The sequence below is a fragment of the Lepisosteus platostomus genome, chromosome 22 (assembly GCF_059453375.1).
Source record: "Lepisosteus platostomus isolate fLepPlt1 chromosome 22, fLepPlt1.hap1, whole genome shotgun sequence".
NCBI lineage: Eukaryota > Metazoa > Chordata > Actinopteri > Semionotiformes > Lepisosteidae > Lepisosteus > Lepisosteus platostomus.
This window is the reverse complement of record NC_142632.1, coordinates 18,023,640-18,049,398: the sequence shown is the minus strand read 5'-3', so window position 1 is coordinate 18,049,398 and position 25,759 is coordinate 18,023,640. Positions and strand designations below refer to the sequence as shown.

Below are 25,759 nucleotides of genomic sequence, written 5' to 3'. Positions count from 1 at the left end.
TCTCCGGCTTCTCGCTAATTTTTTCATCAGCTTGTACTTGGCGCTGTGATACTGGAGTGACTTCGCAGAGTGCGAGTGTTATCTGTTCAGTGAGCAGTGACCTTTCCATGTATCTGCCAGTCCAGCTCAAAGCAGCCGGAGTGTGTGAGAGGAGCAGGGTGGAGGACTAGTCTCGGACACCTGTTGGTCTTCCATACCTTGTCCAGTCACACAAGGCAACACATTTAATCCCAGGTTTGATATTAAGTCAAAAACAAGTGAGTGACCTCTTGGTCTGTAGTACTATAGTGTAAAAGTATTCAAAATTACTTTCCTAAAAAGTACAAATTAATTCTTGTTTTAAGATGGTGACTCCATCCTTACCTGACTCTTGGCTATATCTCACCTTCTTATCTGCCACACTGGTTGGAAGCATTTTACTATACAACATCTTTCTTGCTCTTCCTGAGCTGCTCAGCCAGCAAAGAAGCCAATTAACAGCCCAATTATTTGCAGTTCAATCAAGACTGAACCAGTTAACAGCCCAATTACTGCTGGTTCAAGGCTGAGCTGTGTCATAATCTGTGTATGAAGTTCTCCAGGTGTTGATGCACAATTTGCTTGCAAGACAAGCTCTTCTTTACTCAAAGAGCTGTGGGTGTCTCTTGCAGCAGAGTGTCTGGACCACATAGCCAGAACATACAAAAGAGTAGTGAGTTATCCCGGTGTACTGGCCAAATTTCCCCACTCAGCCTTTATTGTAGCCTCCAAATTGTCCCCCTGCATGATGGGCTTGCACTTGCCCTGCGCTGGACTGGCGTCCTGTCCAGGGTGTACCCTGCCTTGCGCTCGCTGCTTGGCGGGGAGGCTCCGGCTTCCCACGACACCGTATGGTAAAAAACGGTTTGGCAAATGACATGACAATCTACTGGCACACTGTAGGAACTATACACTGCTGTACACAGTACCACATATGAGCGAGGAGCTTCTCCATGACCCTGTATTGGATAAAGTGGTTTGAAAATGAATGAATGGATGGAGAAATTGCCAAAATGATGGTGGAAGCTCTTCTCTGCTCATGTGAAATACCAACTCAAGGTCACATCCTCCTTCTGAAGAGTCTGGATAATCCCTAGAAATGAGAGAATTCCTCATTCTTACACTTGGAGCAAATCATTAAACTGTGCCGTGGAGTTTAAATTTGAAAGGCAAATCCACTGATTCTAGGTGTTGGGTAGAAGAGACCGGAGAGATTCCTAATGTTTATTTGAACAGCAATAATGCAGCGAGACTAATTCTCTGCATGGGGAGGTAAATACAAGCCAATGGTCTGAGGAACTTGGCTGCTAACACGTCTAAGAGCTGACAGCATGTCTTAGAAATTGCTCTGTTTCAAAACACTGGAAAATAGTATAAATAACACAGTTCCACATAATGCTACTTCAGAACTTGGCTGTAATTTTCCCCAGCACCACTAACAAATGCATCCAACGACACTGCCTGATAACATCGCGTTGCTGGAACGCATTTCCTCCTCCTAGCAGATCTGTATCAGACCTTTTGATTAGTATGGAGCTGTGTTTATGCATGTGCATATATAACAGTTCGTTTCATCCATCACTTCCATTCAAACAAATTGAAATGTATTTATGGTTTGTTTCCAAGAACTGCCTAGAGGCCGATCGCATTGAGCGCGCCTGTTCAAAGGGCCTGTGCGCTGTGAAAGCGAGGCACCGTCTCAGTCCGACTCCTAGCGCCCCCTGCTTTTTCAAGACGCCACGGATTGCGCTGCCGCTGGAGGGAAGAAAGTGTCTCCACAAGGGAAAGAACACGAGACCCTCCTGCCTTTCACGGGGAAAAAGTCACGACAGCAGCCTAACTGATCGGTCTCGAGTGGCCACCTAGCGCTCCTGGTCAGTTACCTGAGGAGTAGCTGACAGGTTCAACGGGAGCTTGAAAAGATAGGAAGCTGCACTAAAGAGTGAATAATAAAACCGGCGATCACAACGCTGGCCCACCTGTCAGCTCCGGTGTGCGGAGGAGACGGACAGTTTCACGCACACGGTTTGACGAGCGGGGGGGCTTGACGTTGTCGTGTCTAATGAGCGACAGCCTAGTTTTCCTCCTCTAGACTTTACAGAGACTTTTTACTTACAAAAGCCTCTAGCTTTTACACCACACTGCTTTTCGACTCGCTTTGCTGTTGAATGTGACCGCTTTAAAACTCTTCGAAAACTAGAAAGTCCGTTTGGTTTCAAAGTAATGGGCTGTTTTGGCGAAGTGTGACTGTTGTACTTGCTGCGTGGCTGAGCGGAGTGAACCCGCAGGGTGATTTGCTCTGGTGCTTCTGCAGGACCTGTCTCTGGAGACACCCGGAGCCGATTACCTCACCCTTCAGCCAAAAACACCATCAAAGAGCTGACGGGCGGACTTGTGTTGCTGTAAAACAGCAAGCAAGAGTCACAGCTTTCTAGAAATCTGCTAAATCTGCTTGTCAGGTGCCTGCCTTGCCCGAGTCATAGAGCACTCGAGGGGTTCGGAACGCCAGTGTGCTCGTGCACTGTCGGGGGGCTCCCCAGTTCAGCACGTGCAGCAGGAGCGTCCCGAGCCTGGGCTTCTGGTCAACCCTGGAGATTCCTCCCAGACCAGCCTTTTCATGCGAGAATCAGAGCAGCACGGGAGCAATGTGCCCAAATAAAGCACATTCTCAACACTGTTAGAAAATGTGTTCAGAATATATGTTTGTGACTGTTTTATTTTGGGTTTAGAGTTACCAGATATAAAGTTTATATTAAGGGATGAGTTGCATAGTTTAATTTGCTCTTAAAGAATAATTACAAATTCGAGTAAATATGATCATACTAGTAGGAATAATAAAATAAAAGCCAGACTACTTGACTACCTTAAGATGAAGAATACATTGTTCTTTTTTCCAGTGTGTTTACCGCAGAAACGTTTCAAATGTTGTACTTCGGGATGCAAAGGCAATTTTAAGTTCAACTACATTAGGGGCACTTGTCAGCGGCTGTGATTTGCCCGCCGGAGTAACTTCTATACATTTTTTACCGTTCTGCTCCGGCGCCAGGTGAGCGACACTGGGCTCGATGATCCCTCACGTTCGCTGACCGACCACGCTGGACAAATGCAGACGGTCCCCCGGCGTGGCCCCGCCCATGCGCGCTCGTCAGGGGGGCGGGGCAGAGACATGTCGGGGGGACCGCCCAGGCCGCGGAGCAGGCCCCGCCCCCGCCCGGGAAGAGCTGCAGAGCGGAGCTCAGTCCGCACAGGCTGCCGCGCCGAGCTGGGCTCCGGTCACGCCTGCACCCGAGCGGGACACCTCCACGGCACGCAGGACCGCGCTCACAGCCGCAGCACCGCGCCGGGGCTCCCACCGACCGCACTCGCTCACGGACAGGACCACGACGCGCTTCACTCGACAACTAACGGGTTTTTTGCGGTGCTGTTGGTTCGTTTGTTTTTTTTAAGTACCGCTGCCCGGACTTTATTTTAAATTCAACCTTGTTTTTCTGGTTCTTTTTTTAAAAGAGGAAAATATAAATATTTTGTTCCGTGCTTCAGATTATTTCGGGCTGCTCTGCTGTAACAACGTGGAAGGTTTTTTGTTTTTCCTTTTTTTAGCTGTCATTTGGGATTTGCTGTCCAAGAAAAATAACCTTTTTTCATACTTTTCTGTTTTTTTTTTCTTTGCGGAGGAGTTTAAAAGACTTACTCCAGGGGAGGATTATTTAAGGAGCTCCTGGTGAACGTTTATGTTTTATTTTTTAAAAATGTTTTCTGGACTAACGGATGTATCGCTTTGTATATTTTGAAGGGACACACTTGTGTGCACAGTTCTAGCACATCACTGTGGAATAAGTATTATTGCCATTTTTGCTTTCAGATAAATACTAACTTAAACAGAAATTTAATTTAAACTGTCTGATGTTCTGTTGTCCATTTCTCATGGGATACTCAGTTCCAAACGGCCCCTTTTGAAACAACGATTCGCAGTTTTGACTTCAGGTCAGGATGGAAGCCCACCATGTGAAGATCGCGCTCTGTCTGTGGTGTCAGCTCATGGTCGCTGGCTCCAGCTTGGAGATTGGCGCCTATGACATCGAGCGCGGCCGCCAGGCAAAATGCGAGCCCATCGAAATACCCATGTGTCAGGGCATCGGCTACAACATGACCCGGATGCCCAACTACATGAACCACGAGTCGCAGAGCGAGGCAGCCCTCAAGCTGCAAGAGTTCGCCCCGCTAGTGGAGTACGGCTGCCACGTGCACCTGCGCTTCTTCCTCTGCTCCCTCTACACCCCCATGTGCACCGACAAGGTGTCCAGCTCCATCCCAGCCTGCCGGCCCATGTGTGAGCAGGCCAGGCAGAAATGTTCCCCCATCATGGAGAAGTTCAGCTACAAGTGGCCCGACTCCCTGGACTGCTCCAAGCTGCCGACCAAGAACGACCCCCACGCGCTCTGCATGGAGGCGCCCGAGAACGACACCAGGACGGAGCCCAAGAAGGGAGAGGGCATGTTGCCTGTGCCTCCGCGGCCGAGGCAGCCCGGCTCCGGGAACGGGCGCTCGCAGGGCAGCCTGGGGTCCTGCGAGAACCCAGACAAGTTCCAGTACGTGGAGAAGAGCCAGTCCTGCGCTCCCAGGTGCTCCTCCGCGGTGGACGTCTTCTGGTCCCGAGAGGACAAGGACTTCGCCTTCATCTGGATGGCCGTGTGGTCCACCCTGTGCTTCGTCTCCACAGCCTTCACCGTCCTGACCTTCCTCCTGGACCCCCACCGCTTCCAGTACCCCGAGAGGCCCATCATCTTCCTCTCCATGTGCTACAACGTCTACTCCGTGGCCTTTATCATCCGCTCGGTGGCGGGAGCCGAAAACATCGCCTGCGACCGGGAGAACGGAGAGCTGTACATCATCCAGGAGGGGCTGGAGAGCACGGGCTGCACCATCGTCTTCCTCATCCTCTACTACTTCGGCATGGCCAGCTCCATCTGGTGGGTCATTCTCACGCTCACCTGGTTCCTGGCGGCCGGCAAGAAGTGGGGTCACGAGGCCATCGAGGCGCACAGCAGCTACTTCCACATGGCAGCGTGGGGCATCCCCGCCATGAAGACCATCGTCATCCTCACCATGAGGAAGGTGGCGGGCGACGAGCTGACAGGGCTGTGCTACGTGGGCAGCATGGACGTCAACGCCCTCACTGGCTTCGTCCTGGTGCCACTCTCCTGCTACCTGGTCATCGGCACCTCCTTCATTCTCACGGGCTTCGTGGCGCTCTTCCACATCCGCAAGATCATGAAGACGGGCGGCACCAACACGGAGAAGCTGGAGAAGCTCATGGTCAAGATCGGGGTCTTTTCCATCCTCTACACCGTCCCGGCCACCTGCGTCATCATCTGCTACTTTTATGAGCGGCTCAACATGGAGTACTGGAAGTTCCGGGCCCTGGAGAGCAAGTGCACGGGCTTCCCCGGGCGCAGGAGCGAGGACTGCTCCCTGGAGGCCTCTGTGCCCACCGTGGCCGTCTTCATGCTCAAGATCTTCATGTCCCTGGTGGTGGGCATCACCAGCGGCGTGTGGGTGTGGAGCTCCAAGACGCTGCAGACCTGGCAGGGCCTGTGCCACAGGAAGCTGGCGGTCAGGACTAGCAGGAAGCCCTGCAGTGGGGTGAGCTGCAGCAGCACGCACTGCCACTACAAGGCCCCTGCCATGGTGCTGCACATGACCAAGACCGACCCCTACCTAGACAGCCCCACACACGTCTGAATCTCCTCACGGGCGCTGCTGGCGGGGGCAGTCAGGAAGGGTGCCTTTGATTCGCGTGGAGGGGAGCAGGAGACTGAGAGCCCTGCTGGCGGGACAGAGCGCTCGTGAGGGGCTCTTTCAAGAACGCTTGCCGACTGTACGCCAGCTTTCCACAAGCCAGAAGCAGACACTTTCCAGACCAGCTGAGATGTTTTTAACACGGGGTCTAACACCGCAGGGAAAGGAAGGGATACCTGGGCTGCCTCAGACAGGGACTGGACTTGCAGAGGTGTAAATAAGATGCTTTTCCACTTTTCCCCCAGTATTTGCATAGAAAATGTAAAATATATATATTAATTAATTGTCGATCTATTTATTGTACGGATATTTAATTGGAATCTGCTTTGGTGATTACTATCTGTATGTATTGCATTATAAACTGTGTGTGTGTGTCCACACACAGGCCTTGGCTGAAGGTTGTAGAGGCAGATGAGATAAGTGCCTTCATCAAACCCGTATTCTTTTTAAAATAAAAACGAGTTTTTTATATATTTTAACCACTTGTACTATATTCTAAGTTTATTTCCTCCCACTTAAATCCGCCTCGCGTGTGTCCTTGCTATAATAGGAATGATAAATTCAGGGTGTAATTCCTGTATTTGTCATGTAGTTGCGCGATGGGCCAGCTTGGCTCGTCGGCGGTGCCGGTTTTGCACGTTAAAAGTTTCGAAGCGATTCACATCCCCCCCAGTCAAAGCAACTGTGTTGTAACTATTTTTACGGCGCTGAAGGTTACGACTTTCAGAATTTTGTACGTGTATATAGGGTTTGCTTGTAATAACGTGTTGACTTCATGTTTCTCCTACAAAAAAATCATTTTCTTTGGTGAATATTGCCGGCAAAAATAAGCCATGCGACTTTTGTGTAGACGAGAGACTGTCCCGGCCAGAACTGCCTGGTTGTGTTATTTATTTTTACTCCAGGCACGTCCACTCTATCTGTGCCCCCGCACTGCCTGTTCTGAGGGAGGGCACGGTAGACCAGTGAACTGTATATAGTTACAACTGGCCACTTTCCCTTTTTAACTCGTCACTGTAATTTCAGACCGGGTCTGGGTGACGTGCCGGCTCCGCAGCTCGGTTTCCCTCGGGGGGTCTGGATCTCCGCGGTTACCGTGGTTACCAGATCCCAGAGCGCCGCTTCTCCCGAGACCCCGCCGTGGGCGCAAGCCGGGGTCACCGGGAAGATCCGTGACTTCATTTGCTTATATTTCTATATTCCATCACAGCGACAAACCTTTAAAAGCAGGTCTCTTACTTCCGGACACCAGCATTTAAAGATAACTAAGGCGGTTTTTTTTTTTCATTCTGAAATTAGAGCACAAATTGAGCAATGTCTTCCGATTCACTCAAGGCAGAACACATTTATTGAGACGGAGTTTGTTTTACTATGTTAAGTTCGATCCAAGTCCTCTGTTAAATAATGTTACATTTTAACGCGCTACACACCCAAACGCCAAACACAAGCAGGGGCCCCTCTGCTGACTCCGGCACCCGGACACCCCAGAAGAGGCGAGGCGTCCTCGAGAGACACGGGGACCCCGACTCCCGCACCCGCCGGCCGTGCTGCAGGCGCGTGCCGTGGGTGTGCGCTCGGGAGCGGCGGGGAGACACGCGCTGCTTATTCCCGTCCACCCGGGGCAACAGCAGCGCCAGCAGCAGCAAGTGCACAACAGCTCTCTGGCCTCGTCACCCGCAAAAACATGTGCATCCCATAACACATGTCGGAAAACGGCTTGGGGTTATACGGTGTACCCTGGCGTTCAATGAATAAAACGTGTAGTGACAAGACGCGACGCCTTTGCACAGTGCACGGGGCAGCCCGCTCCGGACAGGCCGGTGGGGTACAGTCTCAGTCTGCCCCGAGACTGGTGAATGTGTGTGTTTAATAGTCCTGCTGAACTTCACCCCCTTCTCAGCGCCACTGCACGCCAACTGTTGAATAAGTACAAAGCCGGGCGACAAACGCAGTCTGTGGTGCCGGAGCGGTACAGACTCCTCTCTCCCAGCTGCGCGGTAGCTGCGTCGCGATCGGAGAGCTTTCTCTTGCGACATCTATTATTAATGTTTCCTAATCCCCACTGATCTGCTTTTGTTCTCCCCCATCAAGCGCCCCCTCCAGCCCTTTGAAGTGCTGATGCCGAGAAAGATGCATGAAAAGGGTGAATATTCCCCGCAGCTCGTTAACTTACCTCCGCTGATCCAACCCAAGCGCCTCTCAGCGCGCTGGCCCGTGACTGCTCGCCTCCGATATCGCTCGTTCCCACTTTAAAGACTCTTCTGTCTTACAGTTTCATTTATTTGATATACCCGTGTAGTTTAAAGTCCTTCGTTTGCAGATACTCCTAACTACAACTTAACCTTCAAACGTGAAGTATGCTTGATTTGCGTAAAATAAATAAGCAATTTAGAAAAGAGGACCGTGATCAAAACAGAGATCAATCCATGAAGCAAACAATAAAATAATTTATCGGGCGATATTTTACTTTATTCCCCACCTTTTCAGTAACCCTAAACAGACTGTATATACAGTTTAGGTATAGTCTTAGCCAGAAACGAAATAAATAAACGACACTTCCGCTTTTACCCTCCTGCCCCCGTGACCTCCACTGCTCGTGCAGCATTTCAGTAGGCCAGCTCAACATCAGGGCCGAATTTGAAAATGCGAACTTTATTTGTTTACTCCACAATATGTTAAAATGTTCTCCAAGCTTGATCAAGGCAGTAAATGCAGAAATGTTTGATCACGGTATCAATCTAATCAATCCAATTTATCAATCATCTCCGCCCAGACGAGGGAAACGCCAGCAGCTCGTCAATCAGTACTGTCATCTTTACTGGTGTTCTAGGTCCTTTTCAAATTCTCAAACTAATTTGACTTGCAAAATGTAAAGACAAAGAAAAAAAAATGAGCTCCGGCCTGAGACCCCGGGGGGCAATTCTCTGTCCGTCTGTCTGTCCGCACGCTGCACCGGCGGCTGAACCCGGAATTTCAGATGGCGACTTTATTCCGAGTCGTTTTTCTCAAGCTGCAGCTGTCTATACAGCTGTCTATCACACGACACCGTGAAAATGCTTTTCAAAAAGTAAAATACATTTATATTTTAGGTGTTTTTTTTGTTCATTTTTATGTTAAGCCATTTTGCATTTACCCGCATTTTCAGGTCGCTGCTCATTATTTTAATTAATATATTACTCGAGGTGTGTGGGAGTCTCTCTCTGATCAAAGCGGTAAAGCTCTCTGGCAGCAGGAACAGAGCAAGCTATTTCTTTCCTGGTGGGACGTTCTAGCCCAAACAGGAGTAAAGCTTCTTTATCTTGGATTTCAGAAATGTATTTTGAATGATCAGGATGCTTCCTGGTTGTTTAGCGGAGACAGAAATCTTGCAGAGGTTTCAGATGAATGGTTTAGCAAACCTGTGTTGTCTGGGTGTGTGGTGGGGCAGTAGCCCAGGCAGAAACCTGGGTACAAATATTTCACTAAAACGCCAGCAAGGCATGTCACTGCTGTGTGCTCCAAGTGATGGCAAGCTGAAGCTGTTCTTGATTAATTTAATGGTGGGCAGCGCAGTAGTTTACAGACCGGTGCTCCTGCCTCACAGTGCTTGGATCCTGGGTTAAATTCTGGACTGAGTCACCCTCCGTGTGGAGTGTGCACGTTCTTCTTATGCTTGTGTGTATTTTCACTGTGTGCTCCGGTCTCCTCCTACCTTCTTAAAGGATGCCCTCTGGGTTAATGGGTGTCTTTGTGTGTGAACTGCGCTAAACTGATGTCCTGGTTAGAGTGTGGTCTCACCTCGCACTCTGATTTGCACTGAGAGACTCCAGGCCACTGTGAACTCTGAGGCTCACCTGGAAGAAGAATGTAAGAGGTTACAAGTGCTCATCCTGCCCATTGCTCAGTTAATTCAAGGATCTCACCTGGTCGATTCATGTGAGAAGCCAAGGTATTACCTTCATCAACGTGGCTGGGCAGCTTGTTCCATTCTCTTACAACCCTTTGTGTAAAGAAGCACCTCCTGTTCTCAGATTTAAATACACATCCATTTAGTTTCTACCTGTGGCCTCTTAATAAAAATATAAATAATCAGATATATGGGTGAATAATGGAAAAATGGAAAAGTATAATAAGTCAGTAAATTGCTGCGTATTGAAAATGGCCTGCTTTCCTTTAGGGCAGTGTCACACCGAGCAGCGGTCAGCGGCTGTGGGTTCAAAGCCCAGGTGGGCACTGCAGTTTCACCCTTGAGCAAGGTGATCCACACAGGCTGCTGCAGTATGGGCCCAGCTGGGTCACGTGAACAAAGTCTGGGGTTTTGTGAAAACATCTGCAGTTTTTTGGAAAGTAAAGGTTCAATATTTTGAGTTCTCTGTGCGTCAGCATGTTTGGCCTCTATTTTCCAGCAGTGACATTTAGTTCCCTGCAGTGACAATGGATTGGATATCTCCACAGTCAACAGGGACAAAATCAAATTAGCTCAATTCCTAGGATGAAACCCTATAACTGCGAAACATATCCAGCTAATTTGTTGAATTTGTCTTTATTTCTGGCCTTTGTGACTTTTTTTAACTTCACTACAATTGCCATAATTCTGCTGCATTTGAGTCTGGTCTTCAGATAAGTCAGCCAGAAGTTTTCCCCAAATGTCACATTTAATGTCTGCTAAGACAAAGAAAAGAATACTTCATCCAAAAATTTGCCTGCTGAAATCCATTCCTTTAGTATTCCACTCTCAAACACACACATATTTTCTGCCTGTGCAGACATTGTCCATGGCTTGGCAGAGACACTGTTCCTGCATTGGAAAGTAACACTACATTTAACTAGAAAAAAAATGAACTGTTTGTTTTGGAGCCTGCAGCTGGGACACTGTGGTTCGCAGTCCACATGTACCAGTCACAATAAAGTTTAATTAATACAAGCTTATGCACCAGTGACTTGCCTTGCAGGACTTGAAACCAAACCCCAGAAACCAAAAGAGTGCCTGTTTTCTATCAGCGAGTTAATTGATAATGTCTTCATTGAACTGTAAACGACTACCCAGTCTAAACAGCTTCCATGAGAAAACCGCAGCAATGATGTCAGAGAAGAACTGCAAGCTGCAGTAATTCTGTTACCTGGCTCACTGCTTTGTAGTTTACTGTGCTGCGCTGCTTTGGTTATTGAGGAGCCAGGGTGCTGTAGTGCGAGCACAGTTATCCATCCAGCCAGCGTCTCACCACTGCATCCAATACAGGGTCCATGTGGAGCTGGAGCCCACCCTGGCAAGCAACAGGTGCAAAGCAGGACACAACCTGCATGGGAAGCCAAAACACTGCAGGACAGATAGCGAGACAAACATGCACACACTCATACTGGACCAGAGCCAATTAACCTGCCAGCATGTTAGCACCCAGAAGAAACCTACGCACACTCTGTGAGAACATGCAAACTCCACACAGACTGCGGCATCCCAGGAATTGAACCCGGGGCCCTAGAGTTGTGAGGCAGCAATGCTACCCTCTGCATTTCCTCTACATATTTGGTGGCTTTTCTTTGAATTGCTGAGACTATCTAAACATTTATTGCAGTTAATAAGTGTGAGGAGCTGGATGCGCAGCTGCTGTTTAGAAAGTAAAACTAGACCCTGTGTCGCTGTTCATTTGTGAAGGGTGGCGGATGGATTTTGGACCCACAGCAGAGCGTTGGTACGGTGTGTTTTTCTGTCCAGCTGCAGTGATTATTCGAGTATTTGTTCTCACTTCTGGATGCAGAGCTTGTTTACTTGCCTCTTCGCTCACTGTTCATTGATCCTCAGCAAAGGGTCTTAAAAAATAACATACATGATTGGAGAAATTTAAATCATCAATAACTTTTGAAAACATTTAAACAGAACTAAATTTACGTGTTTCTGGAATTTCTGAAAGTTATTCTCTGCACAAAAATTACCTAAAAAAACACTATTCACGCAGCTCAGATCCAGAGTCATTCAATCACACAGAAATTCTTGAATTTATTATACTTCTTGAATGTTCAACATAAAACAAAGACTTTTTATTTCTACATTTTTTATGTTAACAAAAAATATTCATCTGTGTTATTATTTGGCTGTTCTTCCAAATCGGGTAGGAACGTGGCGGAAGATCACTGAGAGAAAATAATAATTCTGTAAAACAAAGACTGTAAAGTTCTGAGAGAGGTTCCAAAATCCATTCACCATCCTTCACAGACTCAAGAAGGAATTAGCAGTGACACGGGTTTTAGTCTGACTGGCAGCTGTACAGCCAACTCCTCACACTCATTTACTGCAACAATGTTTATACAGTCTCAGGAATTCAAAGAAAAACCACAAAATATGTTGCGGAAATGTTCTTTCTAGGACTCATCAGGATATTGAGGTCCTTATTTCAAATACCTGTCAGTCGTCTCCATAATGATAATTGTGAAGAAAACGGTACGGCTTACGAAATTGAGTTTGTAAAAACATTTTTTGAGTGAAAATTGTAATTTTTCCAAATCTTATTTCATGTTTTATTTCACTTGTCGTCTGCTCTTGCAGCACAGCTATTTGTCGTGCTTTCAATGCGCACTGCCTCGTTCTCAGCTGACTCGACACAGGGCCACACGCGGGCCGAGACTCCCCCAAAGCGAGGATCTGGGGGAGCCTCCCCGTCTGTGCCTGCAAGACGCTCAAAGACACTTTCCTTCAGGCTGCTTCCCAACTTTTAATACAGAAATGCAATTTAGCTAGCACCTCCACTGTAAAGTGCCTTGAAGTGTCTTGGCAGGAAAGGCACTATATAGTATACTTGTCCTATTGGCTGGTTCAATCCCATCATGATTAGAGCTCTGCTCATGAATGGAAACCCTTCACCTGAGACCAGACTGTTATCAAAGCACAGCCCCCATCCCTGGGAGAGAGGCTCTGACAGTGAGGCCGAGAGCGGACAAGATACAGTATCTGTGTAATTGTCAGCTGAGCTGAAAGAAGGGCCTGTGTCTGCCAGGCCTCTGATTAAAGGAGATCATTACAGCGTCGGGGCTCTTTTTGCTCCCTTTTTTAAAAAGCTAAAAAAAAGGGGGGGGGGGGGCTCATTACTATCCATCCCTGGGCGCTTTTCCTTTTCCCGGGGTTTTTTGATGTGGAAATGAGCGCTTTGAAAACACCCATTGAAAAACCTGCAGGCTCAAAGAGGGGCTTTTCCATTAAACACACTCACACATACACCCACCCCCTCCTGCTGGGTTCCAGTCTGCCGTTCTCACACACTCAGGCCTGCGTCTCTCAGTGACACACACACACACACACACACACACACACACACACACACACACACACACACACACACACACACACACACACACACACACACACACAGCAAAGCGCAATACGCGCTCCAGGTCTCAAGCATCGCCCCAGGCAAACACACAGCTGCCCCCAGCACACACACCCCCAGAATCGCAGAATCGCTGCAGCCTGTGAAAACAGTGCCAGACCAGGAGCTTCCCTGTGAAAATTGTTCCTTCGTGGAACACAGTGTCCTGAAATAACAGCCTTAAACCTCAGATTCCACTGCCATTTAATACAGTTCTGCATTAACCTGAACATACAGACACTTCCAGACATAGTTTCTTCCCAGACAGATCACTGCTCTTTCTGTTCCCACTCTCAGAGCTGAGAACGGGTCAACAAACACTCCTGCTGCTCTCGGCCGCCTCCTGAGCGACAGTTTCACTCAGGCCTGACAGTGAGGGGTCCTGGGCCGTCTGGGTGGCCAACCAGTCTCGCACCCGTGCTGATATGCTCCCTCCAAAGGCCCGTATCAGTGCCCAGGCGCTCACAGACCTTCACTGCTGTGTGTGTCACGTGCTGGACTGTCTCTGCCAGCCTGTGCCAACCTCGCCAGTCCTGTGCTGCCTGGAGTTCTGCCTGTGTCTTGTTTCTCCAGCCAATCTCCCAATTACTGAATTGAACTCCCAGTTGAGCTCATAACCCAATAAGATAAATAGCTGCATGGTTATCTCAGCCCTTTGGCTGGGTAAGGTTACACACACACAGGTTTTCAACCTGAACTTGAAAAGGTGATTTCAAATACTTCGAGGGCTTGAAAACAATTTCCAAAATACTTCTGGGGTGACAGCAACTAGGTTTGCTATAAATACATATGAGAGCTATAAACATCATAGTGAAGCCCCCTCTCTTTCTTGCAGACATCTTTCTGAATCCCTCCTCCATCGCTCTGAATGGTGCCTGACTGACCCTGTGCCAAGTGGGCAGTCCCCAGACTTCCACAGCAAACATTCCTCAACACGTTGTCTTATCCAGTGATGCTACTCCCTCTGACATAAACACTGGACATTTCTAAATGAACTTCCATCACATTGCCGTTCTGTGAGAAAGTTCAGCGCAAGATTCTGTTGTCCTCTGGCATGCTGGGACTGTGTATACATCACACAGCAGCCATCTAATCAGCACTCCCAACACTGCGGGACTTTGACTGGGAAGATTTTCCTTGGGAAGTTAATAACCATTGAACTAAAGGCTGTTTTACTCAAGAACAGTGACTACAGAGAGATCAGTCACAGCTAGCAACAAACCTGCCCCCCACCTCCGGAAACTCCCGCTGCCTGAGCTGTCAAAGTCTCCGACTATGTAGGTCAGGTACATGGCAGCCCCCCCCTCTTTAAGTGACAGCTGACATTTTTGATTCTGTCGCTAAGCAGCTCCGCTCCTGCTCAGATAACAGAGCCCACAGGGGAAAAATAATGATCGACACAAGAAAGAAAGCAGAACGCTGAGTTTTCATGGCCTCAGCTTTTCAAAGCATTCAAGAGGCAGATCAGGACATCGCAGCTATTAAAGTCATGCCCCCGCCCCAGTCTCCCCAGCCTGACACCCCGTCCTGTAGGAGCCCCCACAGCCCGCTGGTGTCCCCGCCTAGCTCTCTCTCGAGTCCAGGTGACACTTCCCCCCACACCCCACTTTCCTCAGCTCTGTCTCCCAATCTGGGGCAAACCCCCTTTCTAAAGAAAAGCCTCACTGTGCTCTGCTTTCTTTTTTTCCACTGCACTGTTTGAAGTCGGCATCTTTGCAAGACTGATTTTTGTTGCTTTTATTAGTATAGCCTCTTCATGAAACTTCTGGAGTCTGCACCCTGCCTGTGTTTATCCAATTCAGGGTCACAGGCAAGCAGCAGACACAAGGCGGGGTACACCCTGGACAGGATACCAGTCCATCACAGGGCAGAAACATACACACCAGGGCCAGTTTTCCCAGAAGCAAGTTATCCTGTAGTATGCCTTTGCACTGTGGGAGTAAATCCACAAAAACACAGGAAGAACATACAGACTCCACACAGACAGCTACCCCAGGAATTGAACCTGGGGCCCCAGCACTGTGAGGCTACAATGCTGAGCACGGCATCGCCGTGCCACCCCAACACATCTGTGGATTGGGCAGCTTGATTGGGTTTCGGATCTACACTCTATAATACACATGCAGTGCAATGACTGCGAGTGTAACATGCCTGTAGCATGTCTTTCCTGACACCTGGATTTTCACATGTGTACATGTTTTCATAAAAGGAGCACACGGAGTGAAGGGCTGGTAACAGCGAAGTCAGAGTTCAGTTAGAACAAAAAACAAAAGTGGCTTCAGAATGCACTGTTGAACTGTTTTCTGTCAAAGGACAAGTGATATGTTTAGAGGAACCTCTGCTTTACTGTGTCATCTCAAACTTAATTTGAGTGCACACTGGTTAAAAAGTAATGTTGTACACTGAGAACATGAATCAGTTTGAATCCCTTAGGTTTGGAGCACAGAGCACATTGTGGTGGTTTGAGTCATGCATTCAAATACCCTGTAAGCAAATGGCAAAGGTAACCCACAGAACATAATCAAGCTCAGGGAAAACACTGGGATCGGAAGACAAAGAAGCAAAGATTAGGACATGAAAGTGTTTCTTTACACAAAAGAGCTGTAGGTGTTTGGAACTAGCTATCTAACCCTGAATCTGGAATCTGATTAAACAGAATTCTTCAACACACACCCTGACAGGGTAAGAAACTCTAAGCAAAAGAAGCTACATTATCACCTATTGCTGTGTTCCTCTGTCTCGCCACTGCTGTTTTGATCATTAAAATATCCTGTTTCCTTGAACCCCCGGTGCGAGACAGTGTGTAAGTATGTGGGGGGTGATTTGTTTGTGCTTAATATTTGGCAATGCTTTGAAGACAAAAAGGCATCTCTGCTATGTCCCAACCTACTGCTATTCAATTCTAAAAGTATTCAAAGGTTTTTAACATGTTTTTTTTATTTCTGTATATGTTAATAAAACACATAAATGTTCTAATCTAGAGTATCTTAGCAGGAGCTCGTGTAATTTCTCCTGTCAGGCGGTAGTTTGTTTTAGTGCCGAGAGGAGGATGTAAGCTGCTGTCTCTGATTGTTGCGATAAAGATGTACAGGAGGTGATTCTGTTACCAGTAAACCTTCCTCATCAATGATTTATGGGCTCGAGAGAGAACAAAGAACAACAGCCTTGCCAGGGATGGCAGCTCTTTAATTTTTAACCCTTCTCTTATGTTGTTGAGGTCCGCCCTTTGTGACTTTCGCAGCTCCTTCTCCCTCTCTCTTTTTTCCGTCACTCATCCTCTCTCTTCCTCTCCCTCGGGGGCTGCTGTGCGTCTCTGAAACATCAAGCTGCCAGAAGCAGCTGTCAAAACCTTGCAGAGAACATGATCCTAGGGGAGGATCCACGCCAGCTGGGACTGAGGCTGTGAAGCGGAGAGCAGGCAGGAGCACTGTTCGACTCCTCGCTGGCTGATCTAAGGGCCTTGCTGCGAACCTTTTAGTTCTGGGTCCTTGTGTAAACACCCACAGTTCTCTGCTGTAAAAACGTGCTGCCACTTCTCTTTCCGGAGCTGCTCCTGGGACCCGCCGGCTGTGTCCTGAGCCTGGCCGCTGGCCTCTCCGGGGAGCTGGCTCGCGATCAGAGCTCCGACCGGCGCAGAGGATGACACATCCTGTTTGCCTCCAATGACTGCCTTTTGCAGGATGGGAGTCTTGGCACTGCGGCTCTCTAGGAGTCCAGACAAAGAGGCTTTCCTTGGCCTGTGTCTGGGGCGGCGGGGGAGGGGGGACAGAGGGCACTTTGTACTGCAGGACAGCCTCCAGGTGGAGGTGGGGAGGGGTGTGTGTAAGGGGGGCTAACATCACTGGCCACAGAGCTGCACTGTAACAGCCAACAAGCCGTCATGTCTCTCCCTGTCCACTCCTCTTCTCCCTTACCAGACTCTTTAATTACTGAACACAGGGCCCTTGTTAGCAGCCCAGGCCAAATGGTTAGGAAAGCAATACCCTCCTGCTCACATGTTGACCCCTGGCCCCCTCCCCCATCGCCCTCGCACCACGCAGGACCCTCACTCCACTCGTCAATGGACTGGCTTTGTCTACATCTGGGACGCCACCTGTAGCTTTCTGACAAGCCCTCTTCACAGCATGAGCTTGGTCTGACTAAATGCATCCTGCATTGCATCTATCGAGCCCCACTCTCAAGTCAAAAAGTCAAGGACAATAGTGCGAGGGAACGTTTCATTAGAAAGGGATGAAATTCTTTCTGTTGTTTACACCATCCGTTAAAATCCAAATCTTCCCCCTTTATCCACCAAAGACGTTGATGTTGCTCATCAAAAAGGAATCAACCACATACTGGGTGTAGCAGTGTTCTAGTTTGCGAGAAAGCAAAGCTAGAACACGGTCCCTAAGACCCCAGGAATGAAGCACAGCTCGGTGTGCTGCAGGATAGGGGTGGCTGTGAAATCCTTGTGATTTTGCAGAAGAGATTCTTGTGGTTCTGCAGCCACCTGGTGCTTCTCTGTGGGTGAGAAGGCAGGAGCCTGAGCTGTCCGGACAGGGGCAGGGAAGTAAGGGGCTCTCGGTGTGTTACGAGACTGGAACTGCGGTCCTTTCACAAACATTTGCCAAGTTATTTTAGACTTCCGAAGGCAAAAAAAAAGTGTGCTGGAGGGAACTATTTCACAATAACAGCATGAGACACACAGATTTGCTGCTTCACAAGAGAAAGCCTCATTATTTTTTCCAGCGTGTTTACAGCAACACAGGCCCCATAAACAAGACACCCTGCAGAGGGTGTGTCAGTCCACTCCACATAAATGAGACAAAGCACACAGGCCCCTGTGTGCCCAGCCTGGAACGGCCCAGGTGCAACTCATTAGTGCCCCTTCACTAATGGACTTGTTCTGCAAAAACAGAACCAGACAGCACAGCATCTCAGCCTGGGACTGCTGTGCCCAGCTGGTGGCTACCCTCTGAGTGAGGCGGCACAAAAGCCAGATATGATGCCCGCAGGGTACACTGGGGCAAAATCCTGATCTGGCCAAATGGCTGCTTCTTATTTATTTGTTGCTTAGTTTAAATTTTTTGTTCAGTAAAAATCCTACTGGGGAAGAAGTGTCAGGGATCTGGAAAATGACAGGCTTGGACAAGCCTCTGCCTGAATGGCTTGTTCCCATCATGTGACTGACTTTCATTTTTCGATGCCAGTCTGCCACATCGCATCCTCTTAGCACAGTGCTCACCGGGTCCGATCGCATGAGTGTCAGAAAGACAGAGTTTGAGTTTGGGGCTCAGTATCAGTTTGACAAACATGGTCTTGAGCTTTCAATTAGGGAAAATTGCACAAATAAAAAAACTAAGCAATTTAGGTAAGAAAATGACATGCTGTACAGCAACGAGTGCTTTAATATCTGTCATTTCTATCCAGATTTCAGGTCCTTTTTTAAAACACGTGAAGCACTGCAGCCTCCTGACAGAGCTGAGGTCCTGGGGGTCAGTGGGCTGGAGCCTGAGTCGGGGGTCCTGGGGGTCAGTGGGCTGGAGCCTGAGTCTGGGGTCCTGGGGGTCAGTGGGCTAGAGCCCGAGTCTGGGGTCCTGGGGGTCAGTGGGCTGGAGTCTGAGTCTGTCCCTATTCTAGCCACAGCTCTGCTCAGGCACAGAGAGGCTTCTCAGGGACAAGAAAGCCAGCAGAGAGCTCTGGCTGAGGGAATCAAGAGAGCGAAGGGAGCAGCAGCATGGCAAGAAGAAAGCTGAGCGTGACCGGCGTGTTTGTGTTCCCCTGCTAATCCGCCACACATCTGAGAGAGCAGATCCTCTTACAGAGAAACCCCTGGAATATTTATCTTGTAAAAGGAAACATCTGGCTGAGCAGCACTTGTGAGGGGGGTTTGCTTTGTGCCAGATTAGTTTTTGATCTGATGTTTTAATGAAATGTGAAATGAGTGTGGGACAGCGCGGTGCCTCTGGGTGTGTGGCTGTCCGCTGGCGGAGGAGGAGGGGCGGACGGCGAGGGCTGTGACACCGATGGTGTGAAGCTCTGTTTATTTGCAGGGAGGGTGTCTGGAATGCCTCAGGATATGAACGGCCTTTTTTATTGTTTCTTTTGTGCCTTCTTTCAGTGTCTATGCCACCCCTCCGCCACACACAGTAGAAAGGCTGACACAACTCATATTAGAAGCTACAGCACTCTTTTCTCACAAGAGCCGAGCGGTTTCTCGTGGGCTGAGTTAAAAGCAGCCATGCAGCGTGCCGGTGTGTTCCTGCCATGCCTCCTTTGAAGGTCACACTCGGCTTTCCTCTCCCTCACGGAGCTGTCACTTTTACATGACGCTGTGCAGCACAGCACAAAGGCCAACGCCTTCACAGAGCAGAGAGCCAAGCGGATAGCACTTGCAAATGGATCTGGTGAATGCACAATCTACATGCACTGTGACCCTGAAATGCCCTTTGAAATTAAAGACATTTAGAACCGAGAATACGTCTTTACACAAAGGGTTGTGGGAGTATGGAACAAGCTATTTATTCCTGGTGAGTAACTGGAGTGTCTGGTTTAGCCGGTGTTATGGTACACTGGGACCACTGTAAAATTCAATGAGACCTAAAAATTAGGCACTAATGTATTAAATTACTTTTATTTGTTTTGGAAAACAAAATTATAAAAATGTTTTGCACCAAAAAAAATAGTCTTCAGTATGTGCTATATGGGCACCTCATCCTGAAGCGGGATTCACTCACAGCCTCATGGGAACAAAAGCTAGAGAGGGCTGTTGCCCACCTCTCGCCCATTCGACTGACCAGCCACTGCCTGTGGGAGAGCTGCAGCGTCAGGTTCAATGTGGCTGGGCAGCCTGTTCCACACTCCCACAACCCTGTGTGTAAAGATGTTTCCTGCTCTTAGTTTTAAACATATTTCCACACAGTTTCCACTCGTGTCCTTTGTTTTGCATTTCACTGTTGCTTCTGGAGAAGTGCGCAGGGTCAGTGTAGGGCGTTCCTCTGAGCTCCAGAATGATTCTAGTTGCTCTTTTCTTGATAGATTTGAGAGCAGCAATATCTTTGTTATCACATGGCAGCCAAAACTGTGCACAATTTTCCAAACGTGGCCAGCCAGAAGGGAAGGAGGGTGTCCTGTCAGCGCCATACCTGCTCCCGGGATGCAGCCCAGCTCCTGCAGGCCTGCAGGGAAACCCCCAGAGCAGCAGTGGGGCCAAGCAGCACCGCCGGAACACTATCCAGACCCCGGAGATGAGCGCCATCAGGCTGCCCGCGTCTGCCCTTCCTCCCCAGGCTGGCGGCCGCGGGGCCCGGGAGGGGCTTGCCTGCACATCTGCAGCTCATTATGGCCCTGCCGCCGTTCAAAGGGCACTTTGTGCTGCCGCCAGCAGCGGCCCGACTGCTACCTATTGGAATCCGCAGGCCGAGAGGGGCTCCAGTGATGGGCTGGCACCTCCGAGACCCCGCCTGCCGCCCCGCTGAAAGGATGCTGCTGCCCTTTCTTCTGGATCTGGCGCCTGTGGAGGGTGAAGGCAGCTTGTGTTGTGAGTGTTGTGCAGTGTGAGTGTGTAGTGAGTGTGAGTGTGCTTGTGGGCAACGTGTAGTGAGTGTGAGTGTGCTTGTGGGCAACGTGTAGTGAGTGTGAGTGTGCTTGTGGGCAGTGTGTAGCGAGTGTGAGTGCGTGTGTGGGCAGTGGTGTAGTGAGTGTGAGTGTGGGTGTGGGCAGGGGTGTGGGTGTGGGTGTGAGTGTGGGTGTGGGTGTGGGTGTGGGTGTGGGTGTTGGGCAGGGGTGTGGGTGTGGGTGTGGGTGTGTGTGTGGGCAGGGGTGTGGGTGTGGGTGTGGGTGTGGGCAGGGGTGTGGGTGTGGGTGTGGGCAGGGGTGTGGGTGTGGGTGTGGGTGTGGGCAGGGGTGTGCGTGTGGGCAGGGGTGTGGGTGTGGGTGTGGGCAGGGGTGTGGGTGTGGGTGTGGGTGTGCGTGTGGGCAGGGGTGTGAGTGTGGGTGTGGGTGTGGGTGTGAGTGTGGGTGTGGGTGTGGGTGTGGGTGTGGGTGTGGGTGTGGGTGTGGGTGTGGGTGTGGGCAGGGGTGTGTGTGTGGGCAGGGGTGTGGGTGTGGGTGTGGGTGTGGGTGTGGGTGTGGGCAGGGGTGTGGGTGTGGGTGTGGGTGTGGGCAGGGGTGTGCGTGTGGGCAGGGGTGTGGGTGTGGGTGTGGGCAGGGGTGTGGGTGTGGGTGTGGGTGTGCGTGTGGGCAGGGGTGTGAGTGTGGGTGTGGGTGTGGGTGTGAGTGTGGGTGTGGGTGTGGGTGTGGGTGTGGGTGTGGGTGTGGGTGTGGGTGTGGGTGTGGGCAGGGGTGTGTGTGTGGGCAGGGGTGTGGGTGTGGGTGTGGGGAGGGGTGTGGGTGTGGGTGTGGGTGTGCGTGTGGGCAGGGGTGTGGGTGTGGGTGTGGGTGTGGGTGTGCGTGTGGGTGTGGGTGTGGGTGTGGGTGTGGGTGTGCGTGTGGGTGTGGGTGTGGGTGTGGGCAGGGGTGTGGGTGTGGGTGTTGGGCAGGGGTGTGGGTGTGGGTGTGGGTGTGGGCAGGGGTGTGGGTGTGGGTGTGGGTGTGGGCAGGGGTGTGGGTGTGGGTGTGGGTGTGGGCAGGGGTGTGGGTGTGGGTGTGGGTGTGGGCAGGGGTGTGGGTGTGGGCAGGGGTGTGGGTGTGGGTGTGGGTGTGGGCAGGGGTGTGGGTGTGGGCAGGGGTGTGGGTGTGGGTGTGGGTGTGGGCAGGGGTGTGGGTGTGGGTGTGGGTGTGGGCAGGGGTGTGGGTGTGGGTGTGGGCAGGGGTGTGCGTGTGGGTGTTGGGCAGGGGTGTGGGCAGGGGTGTGAGTGTGGGTGTGGGTGTGGGTGTGGGCAGGGGTGTGGGTGTGGGTGTGGGCAGGGGTGTGGGTGTGGGTGTGGGTGTTGGGCAGGGGTGTGGGCAGGGGTGTGTGTGTGGGCAGGGGTGTGGGTGTGGGTGTGGGTGTGGGCAGGGGTGTGGGTGTGGGTGTGGGCAGGGGTGTGGGTGTGGGTGTGGGCAGGGGCTCCTGGGCCAGCAGGATGTGGTTTCCCCTCTCGCTCCACCTGCCTCAGAGAAACTGCTGAGTTACTGGGAAACAGAAAGAATTTTCATATTGAAGGTAAAGGAACACGAGGCCGGGACCCAGGTCTGTCTTCTCCGTGGGCAGGATCTCAGTGCTGGTCCAGCTCTCTCTCCCACCTGCTCGGCATGTCCTGCTGCTGGAGAGCCAAGGACGACTAGTCTTTCAGGAATCGTTTTTGGAATATTATGGATGGGCTCAAAACACCCAGAGGCCTACAGCTCTTCAGTCTCCTCGTTTGTTTTGGAAAAACGGTGACGTAGCCCCTGAGAAAATGTGCATGTTTGTACTTTTGACATCCATGTGTTTTTTCTCCTGGAGCTGCTGTGCTGTCAGAGAGCTGGAGCTCCTTCAGGGCAGGCTCCAGGCTGCCTTACAGAGCGATGCTAACGAGCTCGCTCCTTTATTTCCTGCGTTCAAACCATTGTTCTTCCTCAAAGGGAGGAGGAGTGTCAACCCAAATCCGGTGTGAATTTGCATCCCACATGATATCGCTTACAAGGGCTTAAGCACAAAGCCCCTCCTCATGTCAGTCTCCCAGGTCTGCCCAGGACTCCTCTGGAAGGGCAGCAGTCACCAGCAAGCGTGTCGGCTCGGTGTGCAGGCTGCAGCCCCAGAGCTGTGGACAGACAGACGACGCCCCTCTCTGCACAGGGGCCTTGGCGCTGGTCAGTAAAAGGAGAGGTGCCTAGTGGCGGCGGGGGGCAGGGGCTAGACTGTGGCTCGTGTGTGACCAGGGTTTGTAAATATAATCCACAGATAGCAACGACCCCCCTCACCCAGAACTGCAGAGCTGGGCTGTGCAAGAGCAGGAGCAAAGACCATAGAAACTGTCCATGACTACAAGCACTTGGGATTGGTCACAGACAGAAACCGGAGCTGGGACAAACGCTGCGATACCATTCATAAAAAAGGACAACAGAGACTCTTTTTTTCTTAGGAAACCAAGCTATTTCAAGGTTGACAGAACCATCCCATACTTTTTGACAAGTCTTTATCGAAAGCGTTTTAACACACTGTCTCACTTTCTGATTTGGTAACATTAGTAACATTGATTGTAATAGGCTGGGATATAAATAACAAACAAATTAATTGGGGCAAATCAAATTGCTTTAAATATCCTCTACAAACAGTCGGAGCAAAAGAAAGCGAAGTGAATGATGATTCGTGTCTCCACTGCGAGTTCACACTTCTCACGTCTGGGAGACGCCTCTGTGTGCCCAGGTGTGATACTAATAGACACAGGAAATCCTTCATCCCCACTGCAATATCTCTTTCAAACAGTGTTTTGGAACTATCGTCTCCCTTATCTTGCTGTGACACTTGCACTGGTGAAATCGGTCTGTCCTTGTGTCGGTATGTCGGTAGTGTGCTGTCAAGTGAATTTCCCCAGATGGGACAATAAAGCTTGAATTGAGTAGAAGGACACTGAGCAGGTGCGTCAGTGGGCTGGAGTAAAGAGAAGATGCCCCCAGTCAGAGAGAATCCTCACCAAGCTGCAAGATAGAGAGAAGTGGACCAGATGTTTAATGTGAGATGAATAGTGTGGTAGAAAGAAAGGGCAGAACATTTCCAGAAAAAATCTAAAAAATATTTTAAATCAAACATGAGTTAGGAGCATTTTGACATAGTTCATATGCATAGAAGGCTTATATGTGTATGGTAAGGCTCTCCTGAAATATTTCCTTATATTAGAGGAAGATCTGGTTGGATGGGCAAGATCCAAATAAATAAATTGTCTCTTGGAACAGTCTTGTGTTCTTGTGCCTGAAGGACCAAGGGCAGCCGTGTCGTGGACAGGAGTGGAGGACATGGACCAAACCAGTTAGGCTCTGCTGTCTGTAGGCAGGCCAGCAGCAGTGAGGAGACCGTGGGGATGGAGAAACAGGTGCCAGCCCGGACTGAGAACCAACAGGAAGTGAGAGCGGCGCTACTGGTGCTGTGGGTAGTGAAAGCGGACACACACCCCCCAGATCCCCTCCCTGCACTGCCATCTGCAGAAGTGCCAGATTAGCGGAATACCGCAGGGCAAAATCGCCTCTCTGTTCCAGTGCCAGGATGTGCCATTTGCTTTTTATTGGAAATGCAGAAGTGTGTGTGTGGAGGGATCTCCTGCAGGCAGGGAGGAGAAGGCACTAGGGACTGACTGGGGCTCAGGGAGCAGGCTCCTCTGTGTCTTTGAAATACCTTTCGTCTGCCTCATGGGAGTCGGAGCCTGTGGGTTTGGGGCTGTCTGGGCTGGCATCCCACCCACAGCCTGTGTGGCACAGTAACTAGAGCTGGAGAGCTGAGAGCCAACCTGGCTAACAGAGGAGACTGGAGCTAGTCCCAGAATTTGGGTTTAAGGTCAAATGCCAGTGAAGAAGGACAAGTACACTCATAATCAGAGGCTGTTGTCCTGCGTCACTCAGCCTGCACTATATATCCAAGTTCTCAGTTTGTATAACCTCGGGCGTTATCTGAAGGACACTGCGCATCTCTGTCCATATCTCTGTGTCTATAACAGCAGCCAGCTGCTTTGCTCCTACACTATTAATCTTCCAGTACACGTCCAGGACACATCTCTCTAGACCAGTGGTTCTTAACCTTTTCTGCAGCCTCCAGTTAATCTGTCTTTAGTGATTATGCATTTCTAATGGCACACTGACTCAGACAGTTTCACACAAATGGAAGAACAAATTACAAACAAAGTACATTTTGTCTTAAATTTGCCATGCCACAAAAACATCTTTTTCATTTGCTTGGACAAAGGAGGTCTCCTTGACAAGTCAAAACAGTTGAACAAGCAGGACCTTCGTACCTCAAGTCAATAACAGAACATCCACCTTTTAGACCCTATCCTGATTTTAGTGCACAGCTGCCAAACAACAGCTATTAATGTGGAAATATCATGATAAAACCCCAGGATTTCATGTTCACATATTAATAAATAAAAACATAATCAACCTTAAAAACTATAATAAAAACTCTCTCTCACCTGCAAGGTGCAATGATGAGGCGCAGCATGGTGTTTTCAATCCCGATGCAGAAATAGGGAAGGAGGTACAGTACCTCCGAGACAGGAGCAGCTCATTCCACACCACTGCAGCCGCTGGGGTCTGGTCTGCATGAGTCCCCTCCTCAGGACCGGCCGAGACGTTCTCTCCCTTGGTTCAAACCTTCAGTCCTGCATCTTGGTTGACCTCATTCTTCTGATGTACAAAATCAAAGAGAGGGCCTGTCGCTCAAGGCTCATTGAAGTTATTTATTAATAGAAACATCACGCAGCCCAAGAGGGGGGAGAACTCTCGCTTTGCAAATGGAATCGGCACATTTCTCTTAACAAGCTTCCGTTGCGTCTGACAGGGAAACAGGAGGAGTGCTGCCTGTCTTCACAGGTCTATGCAAGCCAACAGACAAGCCAGCCGTGATGGCGGCACCATCCGTCTTTCTCTGTGCAGTCCGTGCAACATGAAACAGAAGCCTCTCCCAGTGAATACTCCAAGAGGGAAGTAGACAAGGCCTGTACTCCCTCCCTGGG

General features: G+C 49.9%; 1 protein-coding gene across 1 annotated transcript; it reads left to right on the top strand.

Moving 5' to 3' along the window:
- The first annotated feature begins 3,258 nt into the window (after positions 1–3,258).
- Positions 3,259–6,296, top strand: LOC148643717 (frizzled-9). Its single transcript, XM_088616569.1, has one exon. It carries the CDS (start codon positions 4,009–4,011, stop codon positions 5,758–5,760), a length of 1,752 nt encoding a protein of 583 aa, XP_088472695.1. The 5' UTR covers positions 3,259–4,008; the 3' UTR covers positions 5,761–6,296.
- Positions 6,297–25,759: the final 19,463 nt, after the last annotated feature.